The 14,874-nt window shown below is 48.9% G+C and overlaps 1 protein-coding gene across 2 annotated transcripts in view; it reads left to right on the top strand.

Annotated features, from left to right (window-relative positions):
* The window catches only part of LOC140388259 (protein SSUH2 homolog), a 143,460-nt gene that overhangs the window by 75,451 nt on the left and 53,135 nt on the right, over positions 1–14,874 (top strand). For both annotated transcript variants that reach the window (XM_072472117.1, XM_072472116.1), the window contains exons 4-5: positions 1,928–2,057; positions 11,204–11,264. In XM_072472117.1, coding sequence (XP_072328218.1) covers positions 1,928–2,057; positions 11,204–11,264 — 191 coding nt within the window. The remainder of the gene's footprint in view (positions 1–1,927; positions 2,058–11,203; positions 11,265–14,874) is intronic.

Here is a 14,874-nt window from a genome sequence, read left to right as displayed (position 1 = left end):
GGGCAGGATGGATGGGTGCAGGAGTGCGGTGGGCAGGCAGGGCTTGGAGACAGCTGGTGGCCCTGAGGAGTGGGCTAACTGATAATGTGACTAGTGAGTCCTCTGCCCTGAGAGGAGCAGTTTGCTGGGAAGGATGTCAAAGGCCACGGTGCATGTGTGCTTTGTTTGGGGTGAGCTCAGCTTTCCCCGACTTCCCCTGTAATGGGGCTGCGCTTCTGATTAGTGCACTCAGGAGTGGCAGCACTTGGTGTGACACTGATTGAGTTTGGCCACGCCCATCCCCAGGTCAGAGGATTTGCAGAGGGGTGGCCTGGGGGTTTCCCAGATGACCAGAGGCTCTGTGAACATTTACAGGATGCAGTGAGCAAGCGGTACAATTTTTAACAGTTTTTAAAACTTTGCTTACCTTCTCCCTCCCTCAGTAGCAATGGCACTCAGTCCCCGCTTGTAAATACCTGGAGCAAATCGCGCCCGCGTGACCTCTGCCTGAGAGGGGCAGAAAATTGCAGAGGCCCAGAGCATACAGGGTCCAATCCGCTAATGAGATGCAAATTAATTTAAATGCTGGTTTTACATGCCGCTGCTGGCACAGGGTGCAAACCTCGTTATCGCCACCAGCTGGCAGCTGAAGCATGGCGTTTGATTCAGTGTCGGACATGAACCTTGATTTTGGTCAGATGCCCGATTCTCCGCCCGATCGCGGTTCATGTTTCTGGCATCGAGGGGCAGAGATCTTAGCCCGCTGTCTGTGACAATAGTGAAAATCCTTACAATATTGAAACACAAAGATACACAGATGTGGAATTCAATAGTTTGTATTCAACACTCAAACTTACTTGCAATGTTGTACCTCATCTCTCCTTATTTCTGTAAACTCTCCCAGGGGTATATTCCTCCACGGGTTCTAAATCCCTCCAAGTCTGACCTCCTGTGCATCCTCAATTCCCTGCCGCCCATCACCAAAATGCTTACATTTATCTCCATAATAAATTCTGTTTGTATCCCGAATTCATCTCCACCACTATTTTCATCCCTTCCTTTCTTGTTTAAGGGCTGGTTTCTCCAACCTTTTCCCACCATTTATCTGCATTTCATGCCATATTAACTGATGCTCTACTGCTGCTGTGCTGCACTATTCAGCACCTCATACACTTGTACTCTCATTCTCAACAACCGTGTTTTCCTTCCCTTCCCCAAGTGTAAATTTAAAATGACCATTTTCAAACCCTTCCAAAGCCTCACCCCATCTTTGTAATCTTCTTTGGCCCTATGTGCCCCCTTTACTCTTGTAGATTTGTGTCTGTGTGTTCATGTATTATATGGGAACCCAGGCAACGAGTTACTGGCAGAATTAAAATATATATCTGCAGCTGTGTGTGGCTGTGATGGCTGTGTCTCCTTTCCCCAGTCATTGTGCTGCAGATATGTTATTGTTTCCCCTTGAGATTATCCACTCTGTGGACCTGGCTACTCTTTTATCCCCCATTGTTTTCCTCTGCTCACAAAGGTAAGCACTTACTTTTCTCACTGATCTGCTAATTCGCATTTCAAAATTTCTTCAGTTGCCCTTATCAACTCGCTGTTTCATTTTATCCCAATTTCTTTTCTCTTCATCTTAATTTTCTCCAATTCTTAACATAGTTATATGAAAGATTTAAGAATATAACTTTATATACCACAACTTAGTATGCCATGTTCTTTTTTGTATTACCAAATTGAACACATATGGTTTATTTTACACATTCATTATGACCATTGCTCGTCAAAGATTTTACCTTTAAATCCTGATATATATTGTCTTTTATCAACAAAACATTCAATTTTGGAAATGATTATTTTCGCGGATGAACAGAACATTGGCAAATGTATAAAAAGGGACTTTGACAAAAAGACAGTCACAACATCTTTTGTACCATTTCTCCTACAGCATAATCCCCATCAATGAGGATACAGCTAGACAAGCATTGATCAAGTATGCGTCTGATCATGTCACCTACAGTAGTCGCCCTGCTGAAGAAATGGTCTTGAAAGAGTTTAAACCATATAACATGTACAGGGTACGTGATTGCTCAGCTGTTGCTGTGCTATTGAATTCTCTTTCATCTATTTGTTTATGTTCCAAGTTGTCCCCTTCAAAAGTGGTGAATTATATTCAAGTAATGGGCATGAACGGGGGTGGGGAGTTGGGGGGCAGGAGGTGGTGTGCTAACTTGTGCTTCCATAAATAAGAGCAGGAGCAGGCAGATCAGGAGACCTCTTCGGAGAGGCGGCCATTAACAGGTCCAGGAAGTGGGCGTTTGAAGGGGTCGTCTAGCATGACTGTCTACCCCTCTTCTGCAGCGATGTTCACGCCCGGTATCCTTGGAGAGGGGATATATAGTGTCTAGTATGTCTGAGGCCCTCCATGGCTGGTATATTCCACAGGGGCTGAAGTGCATCATAGGAACATACAAATTAGGAGCAGGAGTAGACCACTCGGCCCCTCGAACCTGCTCCACCATTCAATAAAATCATGGCTGGTCTGATTGTAACCTCAACCCCACATTCCCACCTACCCCTGATAACCTTTCACCCCTTTGGTGATCAAGAATCTATTTAGCTCAGCCTTAAAAATATTCAAAGAATCTGTTTCCACCGCCATTTGAAGAAAAGAGTTCCAAAGACTCACAAGCACCTGAGAGGGAAAAAATAATCCTCATCCCCATCATACGTCATGAGCCTCGGAAATTATATTTTAACTTAATTTGTTAATTTTCCATTAAAGATTTTGTTTTGAGTTACAGTTTCCACTTTAAGGGGTTGGTCATTAGTTAATTTGTTTATTGCTTCATTGTTTTAACTTCTGCTGCAAAGAAAGAACAAAGAAATGAACAGCACAGGAACAGGCCCTTCGGCCCTCCAAGTCTGTGCCAACCATGCTGCCCGACTAAACTAAAATCTTCTGCATTTAAAGAACAAAGAAAATTCAGTTAATTGAATCCACGTCAGTTCTCAGTGGAGCAATTAACTCAGTCCCATAGCCCTGTTTGATCCCCATAGCCTGACAGGTTTATTTCTTTCAAGTGTCCTTCCAATTTTCTTTCAAAATCATTGATTGAAATGAAAATCACTTATTGTCACAAGTAGGCTTCAAATGAAGTTACTGTGAAAAGCCCCTAGTCGCCACATTCCGGCGCCTGTTCAGGGAAGCTGGTACGGGAATTGAACCGTGCTGCTGGCCTGCCTTGGTCTGCTTTCAAAGCCAGTGATTTAGCCCAGTGAGCTAAACCAGCTGAAACAGATTGTTTCAATTTCCACCACCCTCTTGGGCAGTGAGTTCCAGGTCATTACCAAAGGGTATAAATAAGCAGCAATGAGCAGGTCAGGAGAGCTTCTCTTTGCAGGTGGTCATGAACAGAACCAGGCAAGAAGGGTTTGTTCCGCCTACCTGCCTGCCTGACCGATTGCCTACCTACCTACCTGACTGACTGACTGCTTGTCTACCTGGCTGACCAATTGCCTCCCTGACCGATTGCCTGCCTGACTGACTGTCTACCTACCTGACTGACTGATTGCCTACCTGCCTGCCTGCCTGACTGATTGCCTACCTGCCTGATTGATTGCATACCTGCCTGACTGAGTGCCTGCCTGCCTGATAGCCTACCTGCCTGCCTGACTGCTTGCCTACCTGACTGACTGATTGCCTACCTGACTGACTGATTGCCTGACTAATTAATTGCCTGCCTGCGTGATTGCCAACTGATTGCCTGACTGACTGACTGATTGCCTACCTGACTGACTGATTGCCTACCTGACTGACTGATTGCCTGACTAATTAATTGCCTGCCTGCGTGATTGCCAACTGATTGCCTGACTGACTGACTGATTGCCTACCTGACTGACTGATTGCCTGACTGATTAATTGCCTGCCTGCGTGATTGCCAACTGATTGCCTGACTGACTGTCTGCCTGACATTGTTTGCTTGCCTGACTGACTGATTGCCTGCCTGGCTGACTGATTGACTGACTGACTGACAGACTGATTGCCTGACAGATTGTTTGTTTGCCTGACTGACTGATTGACTGACTGATTGCCTGCCTGACTGACTGATTGCCTGCCTGACTGACTGATTGACTGACTGATTGCCTGCCTGACTGATTGCCTACCTGACTGATTGGCTGATTGACTTCCTTCAAGAATGCAGTGTTTGCTGTTACACTTGGAGGCTTTTCTGCACCACTGGGCATGATGGGCTGGAGTGGAACAGCAACCCTGGCAATGACATTTTAATTTAAGTTATTGAGTTTCTTTTAAAGTTTGCTTTGTTTTCATTACAATGGCTTATCGTGCCCCTTTCAAATGGAACACTTAATTGGTTACAGGTGCTACAAAAGAGGTATTACTAAGAACAAACTGAAACTGTTGGGAGGTGTGCGTTTGTCTTTGTGACTGAGTAAAGATTAGGCTAGAGTTCTGTTCTTTATTCCTTGTCTACCTGGAATAGAATATTCACTCCTGTTACGACGTCCTGGGCTAGGGCACGGCTAATTCCAGCCCCACTTGACCCACAGTTGCAACATAAGTGAATTAACCAATTATTCTTCGAAAATACCCAAACTCGAGACCCTTGACGGCCCAATAATTACAGTCACCAGGTTTGTAAATGCAAACCCAATTACTGTTTATTTATAATCAGAACTAAAATGAAATATGCAACAAAAACAGCTGGTTAACTATTACCTCATTCCCCATTTTAACTTGCTCACACCCTTTGCACACACACAAGACAGACAGACACATAGGGGAGGAGTAAAAATCATAGGAATCAAAAGGAAGAAGGGTCTATGTTTCAGATGGTTGTTTCTAGCACCTTACTCCTCTTCAAACGTTGCTTTCAGGTTTTTACTGTAGATTCATTCAGGTAACTGTAGTTTCAGTAATACTACACTCACAGTCTTTCTGGAGAGAGAGAGCAGGTCTTTGTCTTTGTTTGCTGCCTGTAATAGTCTTCCATGTGGATTAATTCATTCAGGTTCTATGCAGCTTCGGAAATACAGCTGTTATGCAGCTTTCCTGGGGAAAAACAGAGAGTGAGCAGATCCTTGTCAACTGACTCAACTGCTCCTTGAGTTCTCTGAGAATCATCCCACTGGGCTAGGATCTAATCACCACCTGTTACCAGGCAGCATACAGCTTTTTCGCCAATTCATTGGCCACCAGCCAATCAATCGAACCGAGTCTCATCCCATCTCTCTCTGGTGCCAAAATGTCTGAGATCCCCTGTTCAAAACTAATGTTCTCTCTTGCAACTTCTGAATTCCTCACTCCTCCCTGCTGCTTGACTTAAAGATACATGTCCATTAATCATCCATGGATCAAAAATGATAACGGTAAAATAAAGGAAAGGAGAAATAAGGAAATAAACAGGTAGGACCGTTAAATTCCCTTATTTTTGATTAATTCTGGTGATGTGGGCATTGCTGGCTGGGCAGCATTTGTGGCCCATCCCTAATTTCCCTTAGAAGGTGGTGGTGAGCTGCCTTCTTGAACCACGGCAGTCCATGAGGGGTAGGTACACCCACTGTACTATTAGGGAGGGAGTTCCAGGATTTTTAGCCAGCGACAATGGTAACGATATATTTCCAAGTCAGGATAGTGTGTGGCTTGGAGGGGAACCTGGAGGTGATGGTGCTCCCATGCACCAGCTACTCTCATACGTCTTGATGGATTTTCCTGGATTTAGTGGATCAAATCAGACCCTCACAAATCCCACTGACCCGTAGAGGGAAGTAGGTCCTGCTATTCAGTGGACCATTCCTCACAATTTTGGGAATGGATACCATCTCTAAGTACCTGAGCAGATGTTTAAAATCCCGGTTTATGGGCGCGTTAAGGTTAGGGAGCTGGACAGAGCACATCGGAAGAGAAAGAGCCAAAGGGAGAGATGGTGGAATGAAAGAATTCAGAACCAACATGAGACTTTGATGTCAATCTATGGAAGTCTTTGTTGAGAGACAACAGGCCTGAAACAATGTCTAGGATCCTCAACATTTGCCTACAATTCCTCACTGCGGTTCGTTTGGGAGTCGTGGGGTAATTTTAACCTAATCCATTCAGAAAACTGACGAGATTGTTTTTATTTTACAATTTATTCTTTTATGGGATGTGGGTATTGCCTTTAACTAATTACCATTAAACTGAGTGGCCTGTTGGAACATTTCAGAGGGTAGTTAAGAGTCAACCATATTTCTGTGGGTCTGGAGTCACATGTGGGCCAGACAGGTAAGGATGGCAGATTTCTGCCCCTGAAGGGTATTGTGAATCAAATGAGATTTACAACAATCAATGATCGTTTAATGGTCAGCATTACTGTTCCAATTCAATGCCAGATTTTATTAGCCCCTGTGGTGGGATTTGAACCTGTGTTCCCAGAACACGAACAATGGGCGGCACGGTAGTACAGCGGTTAGTATTGTTGCTTCACAGCTCCAGGGCACCAGGTTCGATTCCCGGCTTGGGTCACTGCCTGTGTGGAGATTGCACTATCTCCCCGTGTCTGCGTGGGTTTCCTCTGAGTGCTCTGGTTTCCTCCCACAGTCCAAAGATGTGCAGGTTAGGTGGATGGGTCATACTAAATTGCCCCTCAGTGTCCAAAAAGGTTAGGTGGGGTGACTGGGTTACGGGGATGGTGTGGAGGCGTGGGCTGAAGTAGGGTGTTCTTTCCAAGGGCTGGTGCAGACTCGATGGGCCAAATGGCCTCCTTCTGCATTGTAAATTCTATGTAAGAGCCTGGGCCTCTGGATTAGTAGTCAAGTGACATTAACACCATGCACTATCTATCTTTTATACCCATTTACTAATTTTACACCTATCCGATTAAGCTAATGCAGTGTAAGATTGTAAAATGTCTTCCCAATTGAATGGGTTTCCTGCCTGCCAAGTTAAACTAAACTGTTGCATTCTGCTTACCTTTACACAAATCGCTATACAGCTCAGTTGCTGAGACATTTTAGATTTCTAAATGTCCCTCCTCCTCCCCATCTTTTAGCTGAAACCAAGTTCAAACACGATTTGCCTTTAATAAATCTCTGTTGACGTCCATTAATTGATCCGCTCTTGTTCAAGTCAATGTTAACTCTGTCCTACCTTGATTGCCGTTTCTAACATTTGCCCCACCACCGAGATTAAACTGACTGTAGAATCAGAGAATCCCTACAGTGCAGAAGGAGGCCATTCAGCCCATTGAGTCTGCATCAACCCTCTGAAAGAGCACTCCGCCCAAGCCCACGTCTCTGTCCTATCCCAATAACCCGTTAACCTAACCTGCACATCTTTGGACTGTGAGAGGAAACAGGAGCACAATGACAGAGGGAGAATGTGCAACCTCCACACAGTCATCCAAGGCCAGAATTAAACCCGGATATCTGGCGCTGTGAGGCAGTTGTGCTAACCATTATGCCACCATACCGCCAGTGCTATAGTTGCTGGGTTTTTCCATGCAACGATTTTTGGAAAAGGGTGTAAAATCTTCAAATCTCCAGGCCCCTAGCACACCCTCCATATCTAAAGAGGATGAGAATGTTATGAAGGGATAACGATATATTTCCAAGTCCCCCCCCCGCTTCCCCACACCATTGCATCCTCAAAAATTTCCAACATCAGTGGCACCAACTTGTCCTTAAACTTTTTATAGAACTCCCCTGGGAACCTATCCGGCCCCGGCACCTTGCCTGACTGCAGCTTCCCCATCGCTACCTTCACTTCCTCCAGACCTAATGGCTCCTCAAATCCGTCCCTTTCCACCTCTCCCACCTCCGGCAACTCCAGCCGCTACAAAAACTCCCTTATCCACGACACAGCCTCTGGCAGCTCCAATTTATATAGCCCCTTATAAAAGTCCTCAAACACCCTGGTCATCTGCTCCAGAGCCACCACCACCGCTCCTGTCCCATCCCTAATCCGCACCATCTCCCTCACTGCTGCCTGCCGACGGAGCTGGCCCACCAACAATCGACTGGCCTTCTTACCATACTCATACACAACCCCCCATGCTCACCTCAACTGCCGAACTGCCCTGTCCATAGACAGAACGTCAACTTTACCTGCAACTCCTTCCTCCTCACCAACATCCCCGGCACTGGATCTCCCGCATATCTTCCACCCGCCTCCAAAATCTCCTCTCTCAGCTGCTGCTCCTCTCGCATCTCCCTATCCACCTTCGCCTTAAATGCGATGACCCCCCCCCCCCCCCCCCTCACTACCACCTTTAAAGCCTCCCAAACCCCGGATGATGAGACCTCCCCATTTCGGTTAAACTCCTCCAACACCCTCCCCACCTTATTGCAAATGTTTGGGTCCGCCAACAAGCCCACATCCAACCTCCATGTCAGCTAGAGGGCCAGCCCCTTCTCCAGGACCACATCCACCCAGTGCGGCGCGTGATCCAAAATCACAATCAGCGAGTATTCCCCAGCTTTTCCCCTTCTTTTCCCCAGCTAGCAACGCCTTCCCTAGCACCAAAAAGTAGCTCCTCTAACACATCTTGTGCACCAAGTAGAAAAACAAATACTCCCTGTCCCGTGGGTGCAAAAACCTCCACGGATCCACCCCTACCATCTCCTTCATAAATCCCCGAATACATCGCCCCAGCCTCCACCCGAGGGGGGCCATCGAGCACGGCCTAGACCGATCCATCCTCAGCTCCAGCACCATATTCCAATCCCGACCCATTATCAGCTGGTGGGTATCCAGGTCCAGTATGGCTGCTGGCATTCTACACAAACTCAGCGTCGTGCCGGTTCGGGGCATACACCTTTTAAAAATAAATTCAGAGGACCCAATTTTCTTTTTTTTCCAATTAAGGGGAAATTTAGCGTGGCCAATGCACCTAGTCTTCACATCTTTGGGTTGTGGGAGTGAGACCCACACAACACGGGGAGAATGTGTAAACTCCATACGGAGTTCGGGGCATACACGCAGACCAACACCACCAACCTCCCCTCCAGCACACCTGTTACTATCACATAACTGGTCCGCCACCATGTTCTCCATTTAGAAACTCACCCGTTTACCCACCAGTGTAGCCACCCACCGTGCCCTGCTATTAAAGCCAGAATGCAACACTTGGCCCATCCAACCCTTCGTCAGCCTCATCTGGTCATTTACCCTCAACTGGGTCTCCTTTAACAACACCATGTCTGCCTTCAATCCCTTCAAATGTGAGAAAACTCGCGTTCTCTTCACCGGTCCCCCAGCCTTCATACGTTCCATGTCACCACTCTGACTGTGGGTCTCTCACCTCTCCCCACCCTTTCTGCCTGCCACGAACATCCTTCCAGGCCCACCCCACCCTGGCCCTAGTCACAGCCACCCTCTACCCCCCTACCTCCACCAACACACCCTCTCAAGAACCCTTCCGTCACTTCCTCTTGAAAATACCTCACCCAGCATCGATCTCATCCTCCCACCATTCACACCTCCCAGGCCCATCAAAACCTGCCCGTACAGGTTCCAACAGCCACGGCCCCTCCCCTCACTCCCGTTCACTAGCAAACATAGCATTTGCTAGTGTGATGGCCCCTGCCACAGCCTCCTCCCCATAACAAAAACAAAACCACATCAACCCTTATGCCCCCTCACCCCTCCAACCCCATAACATCCAACCCCCCCTCAAAAAACAAAGTTATTTGTGACACCCATAGAAGAAGAAAAAACAGCTCAGAAAAAACAAAGAGAAAAAAAGAGAAGAGAAATACAAAAACAAAAACAAAAACTCAGCCAAAATCCGTCAAAAGTCCAAATTCAGTCCGATCCCAAGCCTTCTGCCTTTACAAACGCCTCTGCCTCCGCCTCCGCCGCTGTCTCAAAATAATAGTTCCTGCCATTGAACATGATCCTCAGCTTCACCAGATGGACCTCACCAAATCGAACGTTCCGTTTATACAATTCCGCCTTAGCCCGTCCAAAGGCCGCTTGCCTCCTTGCAGCTCCGTCATCAAATCCTGGTATAAACATATATCCTTGCCTTCCCACTCCATCTCACGCCTCTATTTCGCCCAACTCAGCACTCTCTCCTTCACCTGGAAATTATGGAAGCAGACGATCACCGTGGCTCATTCATGCTCGATTTGGGCCAGAGCAACCAGTGGGCCAAGTCCAACTCGTACTGGGAGAGCTCCTCCCCCTCCCCCATCAGCTTTGCCATCATACAAGTGAAATATTCTGTAGGCCTCTGGCCCTCCACCCCTTCGGGCACACCTACGATCCTCAGGCTATGCCTTTGTGACCTATTCTCCGGGTCCTCAACCTTGGCTCTCAGCCCTCTGTTGATCTCCGCCACCCTCCGTAGCTCCTCATCCACCGAGGTGAAATGGTCACTATGCCATGACAAGGCCTCACCCATCCCTTTCATTTTCTCCCCCTGCTCCCGCACCGTCATCGATGTTCTCACCAACTCCTCTCTCACCGGGGCAAGGGTCTCTCCCATCCACGCTTCAACGAGGCCATCATCCCCATCTGATGCTTTTCAAAATGCTTCAACAACAGCCATTTGAACTTCCCAGCCATCACCTCCATCATCTTCTCCACTGCAATTGGCACGGCCCCACCCGATGGACTCTCTCCCGCCATCTTTCCTCCTGTTGCATACCTCAACGTAGTCTGTGGCAGAACTTCGCTCACTGATTTATTCCCAAGATTCTTCTTGCCGGCTTTTGCCATTCTACAAGTGCCCTCAGACTCCCAATAACCCCTCTGGACCAGATCTTCACCGAAAGCTGGGCTGAAAAGGCTATAAAAGACAGCTCTGGCAGATACATCAAACATGCGACCTTCACCTACATGCCACAACCGGAAGTCCCCCAGAGTTTTTGTTTTGTTCTGTTTTTACTATTTGGTAATTTTTTTCCCTTATCTCTTGAAGATGCTGCCTGTTACCTGTCTGGTTTGTGGAGGCAACAGCTCTTCAATTGATTTCCCAATAGTCCATTTAACTTTTGACCCATGACCTGGAGTTCCCGAATTCTGAACTTCTATCTGCACGGTGAGAGAATTGCTGAAAACCTGGAATCCCGGAATAACATACGAATGGAATTTGCAGGCTAAACCACATTGGCACTGTGTCACTTATCACTATATGATCTGTAGCACCTTGTGAATTGCCTCAAGGTTTACAAGGACAACGGAATAATTTGATGGTTCATCTAACTTTCTCTTCCACTTCAGTATCGCCTCGAGAGCTTCACCGAATCCAGATCACCTGAATGGAAAAGTGAACCTTATCAAAGTGAGTATGTCACATTTAGGGAAACTTAACTCATCATTGGAAATGTGTGTGAAAGCCCAGTGTTCTCTTTCAAAGGCCATTTGCAATTCCACGGATGGTTCAACAAATCACGATCAAAGTGTGCAATGGGCTTGGTCCAATTCAGGAGGAGACGTTAATCCACCCTCACCCATCATCTTGCAATCCACAGAGTATGTCTTGGGCATGTAGGTGAGGGTGGATTCCCATCCCCTCCTGAATTAGACCAAGCCATTGCACACTTTGGGCGAGGCCTCACGAGCTTTAAAGAAAAGGAAAGGGGGGGCAGCTCGGTGGCGTAATGGTTAACACCGCTGCCTCACGGCGCCGAGGTTCCAGGTTCGATCCCTGCTCTGGGTCACTGTCCGTGCGATGTTTGCACATTCTCCCCGTGTTTACGGGGGTTTCGTCCCCACCACCCAAAAGATGTGCAGGGTAGGTGGATTGGCCATGTGAAATTGCCCCTTAATTGGAAAAAATTAATTAGGTACTCAAGATGTTTTTTAAAAAAGAAAAGGAAAGGGTTTTGCGATGGGCAAAGAAGCACCTTGTGCCTTTAATTCTGGACATGTTCAATGATTCCCTATCCCGGGGGTCGCTGCCCCCGACCCTCATTCAAGCCTCTATCTTTCTGTTTCTTAAGAGGGACAAAGATCCGACAAAGTGTATTTCGCTTCTGAACGTGGACGTGTAGCCAAGCTCGTCAAGGTGCTGGTCAAGGGAGCCTTGCCTCCCAATTATGATCTCGGACGATCAAACAGGCTTCGTTGAAGATACGTCACCTGTTAAATGTTGTTCTTTTCCCCTCCTCAATGCCCGAACCTGCCTGGTCGCTGCCGGCGGGAACTCTGTGGGAACGCTGGGGGGGGGGGGGGGGGGGGGGTGGGCCTGTGGGGGGGGGGGGCAGGGGGGCACCTTCACCGCGGGGGGGCCTCCGATGGGGTCTGGCCCGCGATCGGGGCCCACCGATCGGCGGACCGGCCTCTAACCCCCCTCCCCCCCCCCCCCCCCCCCCCGCGCCTACTTCCTGGTGTGGCCGGCCCCTGAGCACCGACCCCATGTTCGGTCGGGGCTGGCACGCGTAAGAAGCTCCCCGTGCATGCGCAGGATGGCGCAGCCCACTGCGCATGCGCAGGATTGAGCTGCCCCAACTGTGCGTGTGCGGGTTGGCGCCGCACACATTTGGTGCCGCGTAAGAATGCTGGAGCGGCATGAACAGCTCCAGTGCCATGCTGAATAGGTCATGCCCGGGCCCTGTTCGCGCCGTCGTGAAACGCAACGGCGTTCACAACGGCGCGAACACTTGGCCTCAATATCGGAGAATCTCGCCCTTATTTCTTGGATTCGTCTGTTGTATAAGGCCTCCCCTGCCGGTGTTCGTAGGAACGCCTGAACTCTGATTATTTTCCTTTGAACAGGGGCACGAGGCAGGCTGTCCACTGTCCCCACTCCTGTTGGAATAGAACTGTTCACTATAGCACAGATGTCCTCTAGTAAGTGGAGGGGGATTAGTCGGGGTGAGGTGGAGCATCAGGTGTCCTTTTACCCGGGCGACCTACTTCTTTATATTATGGATCTAGCCCCCTCCATAGATGACATAATGAAGTTGTTTAGCAGCTTTGGTCCCTTCTCTGGGTACAAATTGAACTTGGGTAAGAGTGAATGTTTCCCGGTTAGCCCCCCCCAGGAGGCGAACCCAACTGAGGATGTTGCCTTTTTACCTTGCTAAAACAAGCTTCCGCTGTCTGGGAGTCTGGTTGGCCCACAACTGGGCCTCACTTCATGAGTTAAATTACACCAGTCTGATTAACAGTATCAAAGCAGAGTTGCAGAGGTGGAACAACCTCCCCCTATCCTTGGCGGGGAGGGTTCAAACTATTTGATGCGCGATCAATTACACTCAAGACGAAGTGATTTCATGACTGAATGCTTTAATCTACTAGAACTTGTTCCCCAGCAGCTTCGGTACAGAAAGTGAAGGCTGCTGGGATGGCACCATCTCTTATACTCCGCCTGTCAGGGCGGAGCTACGTAACAACAGCCAATGGTAGACTTCTGGGTCTAACCAATGGTCATCAGCCTCTTAGGTGCCGCAATACCTGGTACTACCACATTCACCCCCTGTTAAAAAAGAGTCCGGCGAGGGTGGTGGGCAGTGGTAACAGTCGCCTTTAACATGGTATGAGCAGGTATGGAGGTACCGTGCAGTCGAGGATATTTACAACAGTTAAAGTCACAGTCGTACTGGGGGTTAGCGTGCAGCAGGTGGACCCTCTCGACCAACGGGTCTGACTTGTGTGCCCTCACATGTTTCCGAAGCAGGATGGGTCCGGGTGTCGCTAGCCAGATTGGGAGCAAGGTCCCGAGGAGGACTTCCTGGGGAAAACAAGGAGACGTTCATGAGGTGTCTGATTTGTGGTTGTACAGAGCAGTGACCGGATGGCGTGGAGGGTCATCGTGAGGACTTCTTGCCAGCGGGAGACTGGGCGATTCCTAGACCGTAGGGCCAGTAGAACAGACTTCTAGGCCGTTCTGTTCTCCCTCTCCACCTGTCCGTTTCCCCGGGGGCTGTAACTGGTCGTCCTGCTCGAGGCGATGCCCTTGCTGAGCAGGAATTGACAGAGTTCATCGCTCATAAAGGAGGACCCCCTATCACTGTGTATGTACGTGGGGAAACTGAACAGTGTAAAGATACCCTGGAGGACCTTGATGACGGTGGTTGTGGTCATGTCTGGGCAGGGGATGGCGAATGGGAACCGGGAGTACTCGTCAATCATGTTCAGGAAATACGTGTTGCGGTCGGTGGAGGGGCGGGGGCCTTTGAAATCCATGCTGAGGCGCTCAAAGGGATGGGAAGCCTTTATCAGGTGCACACTCTCTGGCCGGTAGAAGTGTGGTTTGCACTCCATGCAGATTCGGCAGTCCTTGGTGACTGTCCTGACCTCCTCGATGGAGTAGGGTAGGTTGCGGGTCTTGATGAAGTGGAAGAAATGAGTGACCCCCAGGTGGCAGAGGTCCTCGTGGAGGGCTCGGAGGCGGTCCACTTGTGCAGTGGCACAAGTGCCGCGGGACAGGGCATCAGGAGGCTCGTTTAGCTTCCCCGGACGGTACAAGATCTCGTAGTTGAAGGTGGAGAGTTCGATCCTCCACCGCAAGATCTTGTCGTTTTTAATCTTGCCCCGCTGTGTATTATCGAACATGAAGGCAACCGACCGTTGGTCCGGGAGGAGAGTGAATCTCCTGACGGCCAGGTAATGTCTCCAGTGTCGCACAGCTTCTACTATGGCTTGTGCCTCTTTTTCGACCGAGGAGTGGCAAATTTCGGAAGCATGGAGGGTACGGGAGAAGAAGGCCACGGGTCTGCTCGCTTGGTTGAGGGTGGCCACCAGACCCACGTCGGACGCATCACTCTCGACCTGGAAGGGGAGGGACTCGTCGATGGCACGCATCGTGGCCTTTGCAATGTCTGCTTTGATGCGGCTGAAGGCCTGGCGGGCCTCCGTCGACAGGGGGAAGGTTGTGGACTGGATTAGGGGTCGGGCTTTGTCTGCGTAGTTGGGGACCCACTGCGCATAATAGCTGAAAAACCAGA

Source organism: Scyliorhinus torazame, chromosome 13, assembly GCF_047496885.1.
Source record: "Scyliorhinus torazame isolate Kashiwa2021f chromosome 13, sScyTor2.1, whole genome shotgun sequence".
NCBI classification, from domain to species: domain Eukaryota; kingdom Metazoa; phylum Chordata; class Chondrichthyes; order Carcharhiniformes; family Scyliorhinidae; genus Scyliorhinus; species Scyliorhinus torazame.
The sequence above is the reverse complement of the archived record's forward strand: the minus strand, read 5'-3'. Positions and strand labels throughout refer to the sequence as shown.